The sequence below is a fragment of the Typopeltis vanoorti genome, chromosome 7 (assembly GCF_054136105.1).
Source record: "Typopeltis vanoorti isolate ZY-2024b chromosome 7, IOZ_Tvanoo_1.0, whole genome shotgun sequence".
Classification (NCBI taxonomy): domain Eukaryota; kingdom Metazoa; phylum Arthropoda; class Arachnida; order Uropygi; family Thelyphonidae; genus Typopeltis; species Typopeltis vanoorti.
Window position 1 is genome coordinate 138,613,357 of NC_143555.1, and position 12,657 is coordinate 138,626,013.

Consider the following 12,657-nt stretch of genomic DNA (forward strand, 5'->3'; position numbering starts at 1 on the left):
TTGATTGATTTTTTTAGTATAATCTTCCTGTGCCAGAGATTGACTAACTCTAGAACTGGCCAGCGTTACGATAAGGTTAGTCAATAAAAAAGAAGAAAAAAGTGTATTAGTATTTTAAAAATATATATCTGTTTATAGTACTCCATGCATATAATATATAGAACTTTCAGGAGTCCTTATCACTCTATGATATAAGAGCCCATACGGCTTTCATGTCAATCTAGAAAAATTTTGGGAGAAAATAAATGAAAATTAATATCTACAAAACATGCTGTGCTTTTAAAAATAAAATAAAATAAATGTATATGCATTCAACTTATTTATGACACATAATTTCCGCTTCGCCTAGCGATTAATAATAAAACTTTTCAGCCAAAGACATTGTTCCTCCAATTTTTTTATTTTATTTTAACATAATCCTGAAAGTCCATCTAGTTCGTTTTGACATCCATTTTTACACAGTATTTTTCAAAAGTTTACGTGACAGTAATATTAAGTTCGGTAATTCCGATGTCACTTCTAAATTAGCAACTTTTTATCGAAATAAACGTCCAGTTAATTGGGCATTAAATAATAGAATGTTTAATTAATCATGCTATCGCTGTTTTTTTTTTCCTTCTCCAAATCACACTTAACGTAAGTTTCCTTACGATGCCATTTGTCGTATGCGTATTTATCATTCTCGACAAGATCATAAATATTTTGTTTGCAGAAACTATCCAAATGTAATAAATCTATCTATTCAAAAAAAAATAAAATAAAATAATAATAATTAATCGTATTTTATTTTGTTTCCATGACGTCATTCCTTTAAATCCAAACGAACTATATTAGTACCATTTTCTGTCGCTTGGAGCATGATGATCAAACAATGAGTGTCAATAAAAAAAATGAAAGCTGACTTACCATGATTTATAATTACTTCTTTAAGGGGAAAAATAGTGGGTGAGTTTTTCCTCTTAGTTAACAGCAGATATTTGCAATATTTGCAAATATCTCCTATAGTAAAGAAGATATTCATCTTTGAGATAATAATTAAACATTAAGGACACCATTTTGTATTTCTTTTTAAAATGACATAAAATAGGTCAATGAAGTTTTTGCTTACTGTAGTTATATTTAATCTGCAGTTTTAATGTGCAGTTGACCCTTAAACAATGCGGTGGTTAAGGCGCTGACAACCCGCGCAATCGAAAACCCGCGTGTAAGTTTTAACTCCCCAAAAACTTACTACTAATAGCCTACTGTTGACCGAAAGCCTTACCGATAACATAAACAATCGATTAACACATATTTTATATGTATTATATACATATAAAATATACTCAACTGTTATTTTGTAATGTATTAATTAATAATTAATTGTTATTTTACCTACTTTTTTATTATTAATTAATAATTGATCATTAATTATTAATTAATTAAATATCAATTAAACATAAACGTCATTAAATTAATTTGTGCTGATTTTCATTGTCTTATCCCATTCTGATCACCAGAAATTTATAATATTATTATAAGTACTTACGAGTGAATGCAGACTTTTTCTTCTGTGTGCTGGTAGTTTCCCCCTCCTTTTGTACGTCCTGGAGATCGCTTTGTAGGCTGGTAGATGGCAGGGGCTGGCCAGTAGTGTCCGGCACCTGTGTGCAAAACTTTAGTTGGCGCCCCTATCCCCCCCCCTCCAATAAAAAAATCACTTTAAAAAACGGGGTTTTTTTAAAAGTATTTTTTCCTGTGTGCGTCGCACACATTGCACATATGGTCGTCGCGCCTCCTGGTGGATGACTCACTATCTGTTGCGTCGCAAACACCTTCAATAAGAGATTTCTTAATACCAAAATTAAACAAAGTCCCTTGTCTCTTATTCATATTAAAATTTAAATCTGCAGGCCTATTACTTTTAAAAATCACGGCACTAGAGTTTCAAAACTTTCTTCCTACAATACGAAGTTACGAAGAAAGTATTCAGTATTAATAGATTTGAGAACCGGATACACACTACCTTGATCTTCAATTTCAGTGGAAAAATTTTCTTTATACTTCCTTGCTGAATTGGTCACTAACATTTGCAACACAGATGTTATTTCTTTCAGTTTTGAGAAACAGCGGATACGCCGCCCATTGTTGTAATCGCCTTGCAGGCAATTTTTATGATCGGTCATAAACAACGGTATTCCCTTTCCCAAATGTTGAAAGATTTCGATGCGTGAAAAATATTTTCATGTTTAAAAATATGCCGCCTGGTCACTGACATTTGCTATACAGATGTTATTAGGCGTTCTGGATCTCAGCTTTTCAACATATTCACGAATATTATTCTCCTCAGAATATTTCCACTATAAAACATCTATTCATTAAAAATGCTTAAAAAAAATAAAATGACAAATTCCAAGAGAATTTCTCGCGGAACACCGGTGTTCTGCAGAACACGGTTTGGGAAACCCTGCACTAATGAATGCGTTATAAAATTTTTATTTTATTCTAATAATTAAATACATTTAACTAATTAATTAATAACAATTAATTTTATGCAGTTATGATTTTGCACTGCATCTTTACGTTTGTTTACATTTCTCTCGACTACCAATGGCCATGCACGGTCTGTAAGTGTTTCGTGCGTAAGTTTTGATAATTTTTGACTTTTTATTATAGATTTGTTCATGTTTTATGATAGTCAACGATAAAACAAACTAGTATCTATTTCATGCCTGAATAATATATCTAACTTTTTCTTACTTTTTTCGATATTTCTAGGCTACGCGGTTCGTCTGTGAGTTTTTTCAAATTGTCGCAAATCTTCAAAACATTTTCCAATATTTTTTTTTCCCCTACCTATTTTTCTACCCACTACAGGGTGAAGGCCTCTCCCATTGTGGGTCTACTGTTCCCACGGTAACCCAGTCCATATTGGGAGAGGACATAACAAACATCCATGCCTACGTGGGATTCGAACCCACAGCCTGTTGGCTGGGAAGCGGATATGCTAACCACTCGGCCAACCAGGCCGGCTTTTTTTTTTTTTTTCATATTTTTATTAATTTTCTTTTCCATTATTTTTTTCAATTTTCAAATATATACAGTATATACCGAAAAAAAAAAATCGCATATAAGTTCTCCCGCGCATTCAAGCCCGTGTTGTTCAAGATTCAAAGAAATCCTCTAAATAAAAAAAAATATATATATATATATATGCAATCACTGAAAAGCTATGGTCATCTTTGTGGATTATCCAGTATATTTAATCTACAGTTTTAAAGTATTGCCTACGAATTGTAAAAAAAAAAAAAAAAAAAAAATTTGATGTTCGTGCTAGGATGAAAACCGCTATATATATATAGCGGTCCCAATCAATTTGGTGTTGACGTTCTTCATTCCTATTCTCCAGAATAGGAACACAAAAAAACTTTAATCAATCACGACTAGTTTCATCGGTGTCCCGACTTCTTCAGGTGAGTAAGAACTAACACAAAACTTATAAAACTAACAAGGTAAAAAACATGGACTTTTCAGCTTAATAAAATGAAGAAGAATAGCAACAGTTATATTTGAAATGGTGATCACGTGCTATTGTTATCGTGAGTTGAATGTGAGTGACAGCTGATTTTAGAGCGCCAGTACTGGATTACTGCGCTATGGGAATCAGGCAAACTGTAGCTCAGATTTGTTCATGTGTGAAGGCTCCAGAACTATTTCTTTGGATTCTACAATGCGTCTTTCAAATTCATCATCGCATATATATAAATTGGTCGTGCGGTCCCAATCAATTTGGTGTTGACGTTCTTCATTCCTATTCTCCAGAATAGGAATGAAAAAAAAATTAATGATCATATACAAAAAATTTGGAGAACCAACAGTAAACAAAAATGGAAAGCGACTCATTGATTATACAATATATAATAATTTAAAAATAATGAATACATTTTACAAACATAAAAATATACATAAATATTCGTGGTGTGGAAGAGGACAAAAATTAATAATAGACGACTTCATAGCAAATGAAAAAGCAGCAAATCTGTTCCTAGACGCTAAAGTTAGAAGAGGGCTAGAAATTGACATAGTACAGGAAAACTAAGATTTCCACCAAACTAGATACAAAAAAATACAAAAAAATAAACAAACTAAAGAAAGAAACAAAATCTAATCACAAAGTAAGACTACTAAATGATTCAAGTATAAGAAATTTATACCAACAGAGGATTAATAACTACTTAGAAAAAAATACAAGAAAATGAAGACATTGAAAAAGATGGAATAATATAAAAGAAATTATCGCATCAGCAGCATATGAAACTCTAGGAACATACAAAAAATATCATAAAAATAAAAAATTACATATATGGGACAATGAAATAAAAACAATAATTGAAAATAAAAAGCATGCTTTTAAAACATGGTTAAGTAGCAAAAAAAACAAGAAGATGAAATTGAATATAAAAAAAGACGAGCAATGGTGAAAAGAGAAACTAAAAAGAGACACAGAAAGAGAAACCAGAAAGAGACACAGAGAAAGCTGGGGAAAATTTGTATCATATCTAGAAAATGACATATACAAAATAAGACCCAATGCGTACAAAATACTAAAACATATGAATGCAGATATAAAAGAAACTGCAAATATAAATTATGAAATAGATGTAAAAGAATTCTTGGATTATTTTACAGATCTTTGGATGGATAATACTGGCATCAAAAATAATTACAACAGAAACTTACGAAATACCTTAAATGATATGATAACAATGAAAGAATTAAAGGACAACCTAAATAAAATATAAAAAATGGCAAATCAACAGGAGAAGATTGGATAAACTCCGAACTGTATAAATTTTCTGGAAAAAAATTTCATCAAAGATTACTAAAATTTTTAAATAAAATATATTTCAATGGACAAATACCAATAGAATGGAATACAAGCATAGTAATACTTATATTTAAAAAAGGGAATAAAACAAAACCTGCTAACTACAGAGGTAGTTTATTGAATACATTCTACAAAATATATAGCAGGATACGTAATGAAAAACTAAAAATATACAGTGAAAAAAAATATTATTAGAATGTGAAAATGGATTTAAAAAAGGACGCTCCACAATGGATGCAGCTTTCTGTTTAAAACTACTTATAGAAAAAAGAAGAGAATTTAATTTGGAAACTCATCTTTTGTTTACAGATTACGAAAAAGCATTTGACAAAGTAAAAAAGATATATAGTGTTTGATATATTACAAAGAATAAATATACCTAATATTTTACTACATCCAATATTGAATATATATAAAGATAATGAAATAAAAATAAAAAATAAATGAAAATTGTCTAAAAAACTATCTATAAACTAAGGAGTAAGACAGGGATGCCCTCTGTCTCCATCAATATTTACATTAATGAAATATTAATACAGTGGAACACCTTAAACAATCAAGGTATAGAAAGTTCCCGGAATAACAAAATAAATACGCTATTATTTGTAGATGACCAGGTAATAAAGGAAGACAATTTACAAAGAGCAATATATAATTTAAACATTATAGTAGAACAGTTTGGAATGAAAATTTCCATAGATAAAACTAAAACAATGGCATTTTGTGGACAAACTCCAATTAGAAGCAAAATAATTATTAATAATAAAATAATAGAACAGATAAATACTTTCAGTTATCTTGGATGTGAAATATCATACGAAGGAGAAAAAGACATAAAATTAAAAACTTGAAAATGTTTACAGATTATAAGCCTGATAAATAGAACACTCAACCCAAATACAGTACAAAAGGAAACACGCTTGAAAATATACAATACTTTAGCCCACATTATTATATGGCAGTGAAATTTGGGCAATAAACGAACAAGATAAACAAAGAATAAAAACAAGTGAAATGAGATTTATGAAATGAACTGCAAATTACACATTATTAGATCAAAAAAGGAAAGAAGACATTTTAAAAGAACTAAAAACAAAATCAACAGAAGATAAACTAAACAATTATAAACCGAATGGCCAACACCCGACATCCTAAACAAATACTAAAATATAAGCCAATTGGAAACAGAAGGCAGAGTAGACCACAAAAAAAAAAAAAGAAAAAAAAAAAAAGAAAAAAAAAAAGATATTGGATGGATAATGAGACCGGAACAGACCAATGTGGTCTATACCCGTAATCAGTGTTATGATATATATATATATAATCACCAAATCTTTATGCATTATCTAGTATATTTTGTAATTAGTTATTGCGTGTAAAATATTTAATTATATGACACGTGTATTTAAATTTAAAACTAGGAATATGTTCTCAGTTAAACGAGTGTGTTTATGAGATCGCGCCATCAACGTATCATTACATTAGACTTCAAAAATATTCATAGTTTTCAATAAATACCACATACGGCGCTATTATCTGCACTCAGGGCTGGATTAACCATTAAGCAAAATAAGCACGTGCTTAGGGTATCATGGAAAGGGGGGCACCAGAGAATTTCTGCTTTAGTTAGATGACAAATTTAATTTAAATTAACTTTTAATTAGTTTTTCATTGTTTTTATCTTTTCTTACTGTTACCTACTTTGTTTCAATAAATAATGACGTGTAGAAGGCTTAATAAAACTCCAACCACGTGCATGACGGTTGGTTTACACCGTATTATCGCTCACGACACTTTCTGGCACTACCATTGCGGCAAATGAGGTAATTTTTTATAATTAACGTAGCCCTTTTATTTTTTATTTTCTTGTCTGTTTTAGGTCTTGTTTTAATACATTACGTCTTATAAAAGGCTCCAGAAGCAAATATAAAACAAATCACGTGGTTGTCTCAGAAACGCGCCTCCGGTGTAAAAAGCCTAGCTGTCGTAGAAGTGCGACTCCGGTAAAATAAGAGTTAATTAAAGCACGAACGCACACAAGATTCAGCTGTAAGCCAAAAATTAAATTGTTCGTATGATTTTGCCTGTGACATGTATAACTGTGTTGATTGCCACCTAATATTCAACAAAATAATCTTTTTATTTTTGTATTTAAAAGATCCCATGAACCAAGATGAAATGTGTTCACTTAAGTGGCGCACAAAAGCGAAAATTATCAAAAAAAGAAACAAGAGGAGGCGTTGGAATTAGATTCCAAGACTGCAAAGCTGACTGATTTCTTCACACAAGTTCCAGAACATTATATACCAATTCCTGATCCACAAACATTATATGCCATCTCCGTCATCAGAGGCGGACACAAATACCACTTTGATCATTTCAAAATCAAAATATGATGATGTTGGAATCATCAAATTGTCACAAGCAGGTTCATCTAGCACATGTCTCACCACTGACCTCACTTTGTCTGTAAATTCTCTTGATATCTCTACTGCAAATGTTGATTCAAGTTGCTTTACAAAACACTCTGAGGTTGAAATAATTGCTGAAAATGAAAGTTTAGTGGGCCATGGTGGTGAAATGATTCAGTCTGCAAAAGGTGAAGTAAATATATAGCAAAAGATCCAGGGTTGTAGCTTGATTTCCATGTTGATGACCTGGCTTATTAGACAGCTTGTGGACCCAGTGACTGTCAACACCACAATGCACCATTTGACAAATCTTACCGATATTTCAGTAGTGGAAAACCAGTAAGATACTGTTCGCAGAAACTTTTTGTTGGGACAAAAGCCAATGGTGAGGAATACAAGAGAGAGAGAGAGAGAGAGAGAGTGGTTATTGTATTCACCATCAACGGGATCAGTTTATTGTTTTGTTTGTAAACTGTTTGATCCTAAAAATTTCTCACATTTTGTTACAAGAGAAGGGTTCAGTGACTGGTGAAATACTATTGTAATTGATCAACATGAAAAAAGCACTACTCACCGAGACTCTATGCTAACAGGATTGGGACAACATTTGGAAAAACTGCTGTCAAGAGGCAGTTAATTTCTTCTCTACAGTGCGGTTGCTCTATACCTTTTTTTCTGCCTCAACCAGGCGGTGAACAATTCTTAAAGGTTGTATTGGAAATGAAAGTGTCTTAAAATCCCTCTCTGATACCAGATGGGAGGCACATGCAACAGTAGAAATTTTGAAATCTTTTCTTCAAATTTTAGAAGCGTTAGACTGTATAGCGAAGATCAGTCACAAAAAGAAGACACTAGAAGAGAAGCAGATAATATTGCAAATAAGATGCAAGAGCTAGAATTCGTTTTTATGTTGATTTTTTGGGATGAGAGTTTGCAAAATTTTCATAGAGTAAACCAGATTTTACAGAATGAGGATGTCAACTTAAAAACATGTGCATGTCTGTATGGATCATTAGCTGACCAATTGTTCACTTCACGAAATGAATTTGAAAGATATGAAGCAGCTACAAAGGAAGTGCTACCAGATGTTGATTACAAGGCAGCTCAAACTCGCAAACGTATCAGAAAGTAGGTACCCAATGATGGAGATGCTCCAGAAGTATATCTGAATGCCAGAGATAAATTTCGTATCACCACCTTTTACGCAATTGTTGACAAACTTGAAACCGAGATGAGAAGAAGAAGAAGAGAGATATACAAAGAAATATCAGAGAGATTTTCTTTTCTAAGTGATGTGCCACATAATGCTACTTCAGTGACTTCATCATCTACTGAAACTGAAAGGTATTCTCAGTGTTGTCAAAAGCTGATTGATGCTTACCCAGAGGACTTGAACACTAATTTCTCAGCTGAGCTTCAGCAGTTTCACTCATATGTGCGCCATAAGTTCAGTGCAACAAAAAATGTTTTTACATTTTTTGTTGCACTGAACAAAGATTCAGTCCATGCTGAACTTTATAAAATAATTGTAGAAGACAATATTGAGTGTGCCTTTCCAAATGTAAGCATTGCCTTTCGTATATTTTTAACATTAATGGTCACAAATTACTCAGCTAAGCGTTCATTTTCTCAGTTGAAGTATATTAAAAAACCCATCAGAACAACTATGCAACAAGGCAGGTTGAATGCCTTATCTCTACTAAGTATAGAGGCAGATGTGTTACGTAAGATTCATTTTGAGGATCTGATCAAAGACTTTGCAATTAAAAAAGTAGGAGAAAACTTTTCAAATCTAAATAAAGTTGAGGTATACAAAAATAAACATTATTTTCCATCTTACTATAACTTTTGTTTCATTTTGAAAAATAAATTTTATTTTATGGTTTATTATTGTTTATATTTTGAATTACATATATATGGAGCACCAAAATCTTTTAAGTGCTTAGGGCCTCTATGGGTCTTAATCCAGCCCTGTCTGCACTACTCATGTTTTGGATCTTGCAGATATGATTACATTATCGTCTGCTTAAATTTAATCACTTTAGGAAGAAAGAAAAATAATTTTTAAACAAAACGAAAAATTCTTTTTTCTGTTTCATCATCTAACTCAGTGATTTTCAACCTTTTCCATAATACGGCACACCTAGACTAATTATTAAAATTCTGCGGCACACTAAAAATATATTCTTTTAATTTTTTTGATGATCTGGCAAAAAATAGGCATAATTGTGATTGATTTACACATACAAGAAGAATGAAGACCAGACACTAATAAATAAATGCGTAAATTACGATATTATTTCTTTCAATTAATTTGTTTTCGTAAATCTCGCGGCACACCGGTTGAAAATCGCTGATCTAACTTATTTGTAACAAACATGCAGTAGAAATAACATCATTGAAGCTAACACTAAAGTTCAGAATCAGTATTTTTAGTAAAATTCTGCATAATTGAGATGAATACCAGAATGAAGATGATATTCCAATAAAAGGAAGGGGTTTTATTTTTTGTGAAACCTTCAAAATTCAGTGAATGCTTGCGGGATAGGCAACTCAAAATATTTAATCTGTCAAATATAAAGAAATAAAACCGCTGTTATTAAAGTTTTGCATATACAAAATACTGATTTGCTGGTAAATGCTATTTAAAAGTTTACATATTATTATTACAAATCATTTACATATTTCTAGAAATAGTCTTTCAAAATTTAGAAAGTATTTTTTCCAATATCGTCTGCAAATAATAATAATCTCTTCCTCTTCTCCCCCTGGTGTTTGGCTTTCATTATTATAATGTAATTTTAACAAAATACATTATCATTTCTGAATGGTAAAAAATCAAAATAAATATAACTATATTCATATTAAAAACCATATGTTGCCATTATATATTTTCAGAGACCTATATACAGAGATAAAGATTATGAATTATATCACATCTATTTCAAACTTTCACACAGATATTCGTTTGTTCGAATTTTATAGGGAAGAAAAAAACTACTCTTAAAAAATCAAACTCTAATTTTGAATATTGACTAAAATATAGTTCAGAATCGTTTGTTTTTTCTTCTTTTTTTTATCCCCAACATTTGTTCGACGAAGTTTTAAAACATCTGGAGAAATTACGTACATGAACGAATCAAGACATAAAAAAAATAAAATTAAAAAATTAAAAAAATACTCTAAACAAAGATACTATTATCCAAAGACCTATTATCCAATATGTCTTGTATTAGCTGTTGCACATAAGTCTTATGAAAATATGGAAATCTTCTCTATCAGAATTGAATTTCTAGTGTAGATTATAATACTGTTGTATGCGTTTGCTAAAAGAGTCCATCTTGTTTTCTTAGATGACACAAATCGCTCCTTGAAAAATTATATACGTTAAAAGTCCAATATTTTCATAGTCCAGTGTTTTCATAACCGCATTACTATAAATCTCAGATATTTCAACAAGACATCAAAAGATATTTGGTTTTTCTTCACCAACAATTTCAGATACGTTAATTGCCATGAATTCAAAGCTGCTTATCAGCTAAGATATGAGATCAAAATCCTAAACAATCTATTGAGGCACTTCAGAAGTGTCGTATGAACAGAAGGAAGAGGAGACTATACATAATTTATGATATGTTACTTTCTGCCAACATTAAGAGCTGGTTTCACACTTTGAGGGAATATTGTAGTCAAGCTTCTCCAAGGGAATATTTCAAGCATAGTTATCATACATCCCATCTATCAGAAAATCCATCCTGTGATAATGCCTTCTCAACCATATATCGTACACATGTTTTCCTACAATTCCTAACACAGTGAAAAGCAACAGTAAACCCATGGTCAGCGCTATAACGACAGCCACGGAAGACATCTTAAACTGGTCAGCTGAATCAAGAGGATCACTTGGCTCAAAGACTTTTATTGTCATTGTAGTTAGTGGCAACGAAAATCCCGTTGACGATAAGTTCATGTATTTTTCTGAGGATTCTGGAATAGAAACTGAGATTGAAGTAGCCAGTATTGGTTTTTCTTCTGTCGTAAATATTGGGGTAGATTCTGTGAGCTGCGTATCTGCCATTTTTGATGACAGCGTTCCTGTTAGCGTTTCCGAAGAAAGCAGTCCACTTAAAGATTGGGGAACAGTTGCCGGATGTGTTTCCTTTTCTTCCTGAGAAGTCAACTCGGTGGATTCGTTCCTCTTTGGGAGTGAAGATGTGGGAGGCTGGGTAAAAACTGGAATTTCAGTCGAAAGCAACTTGGTTGATACCTGTTGGGTGCTGCTTAAAACCTTACTGGATGTCAATTCTGGCGTTTTCATTCCCAAACTCTTTTCTGTACCGCTACTAGTCGACGCCGTTATCGACGAATTTTTAAAACTGTAAGTGTCGTTTTGGTCTGTTATTTGATCGAGGAATATATTGGTCAATTCGGTGTTATTGTCATCTAATGTACTAGTCATATAATCATGAGATGTGTGGGAAATTTTTGATGTATTTTCTGAAAATCCTAATTCTACTCCTTTCCTTGGCTTTACTGTAGTGTTGTCATTTTTCAATCGTAGAGTGTGATCCATAATTCGGTCCGGTATTGCACCCTTTCTTGGCTTCGAGAAAGTTCCATCACCTTGGGCCACTGAACTGACTTCTTCTTCTTCAGGAGACGCTCCTTTCCTGGCCGATATAGTCCTTGTGCGTCCCCCATGAGAGGATTTAAAAGAATCTTGCTTGGAGGCATCCGGTTGGCTTTCATTGTTCATCGATTCATATTCATAAACCGTTGGCTTTACTTCGATTTCATGTGTTGTATTTGGCTTAATCCTGAAGGTGATCGTTTCTCGAGACTTCATGAATTTGCAGGAGCTCCACGGGGTGCATGTGAAGTGGTAACAGTTCAAAGGCTTTGTACTATTGACTGTGAAACCAATCAGCGTACATTTTCCTGCAAAATAAAAAAAAATGATAATTAGAAGGACATCGACACACCACTGTACTAAAAGTAGAGCCTTGTGACATAATGTCATTAGGCTGGACATTCATACGCATGTTTCTTAAATATACATTTAAGCAAGAAGTATGGGAACCTTTATTAAGTCAGCAGTCATAACAGCAAAAGAAAAAAAATCTCAGGGCAAAATGAAATCAAACAGTTGATCAAAGACTGAAGAACACAAATATGAGTTCAGAGAAAGATTAGAAAAGTGAACAGATGGAATAAATAGCACAATAAAATTAAATGTTAATACACCCTCTGTCCAAAAAGAAACCGAACTTTTCGAAAATAGAAGAAACTAGTGGCGCCACGTGTTTATGACATTTGTTTCATTTAGAAGCCGAGTTATACTGCCAAGAGTGACAGTGTGCTTTGACAAACGGTCGGTCG

General features: G+C 32.3%; 1 protein-coding gene across 2 annotated transcripts in view; it reads right to left on the reverse strand.

Annotated features, from left to right (window-relative positions):
- Positions 1-9,747: 9,747 nt before the first annotated feature.
- The window catches only part of LOC150105117 (uncharacterized), a 128,142-nt gene continuing 125,232 nt past the window's right edge, over positions 9,748-12,657 (reverse strand). For both annotated transcript variants that reach the window (XM_090395501.1, XM_090395502.1), the window contains exon 3: positions 9,748-12,216. In XM_090395501.1, the coding sequence (XP_090251627.1) occupies positions 10,991-12,216 (1,226 nt within the window). In that variant the 3' untranslated portion in view covers positions 9,748-10,990. The remainder of the gene's footprint in view (positions 12,217-12,657) is intronic.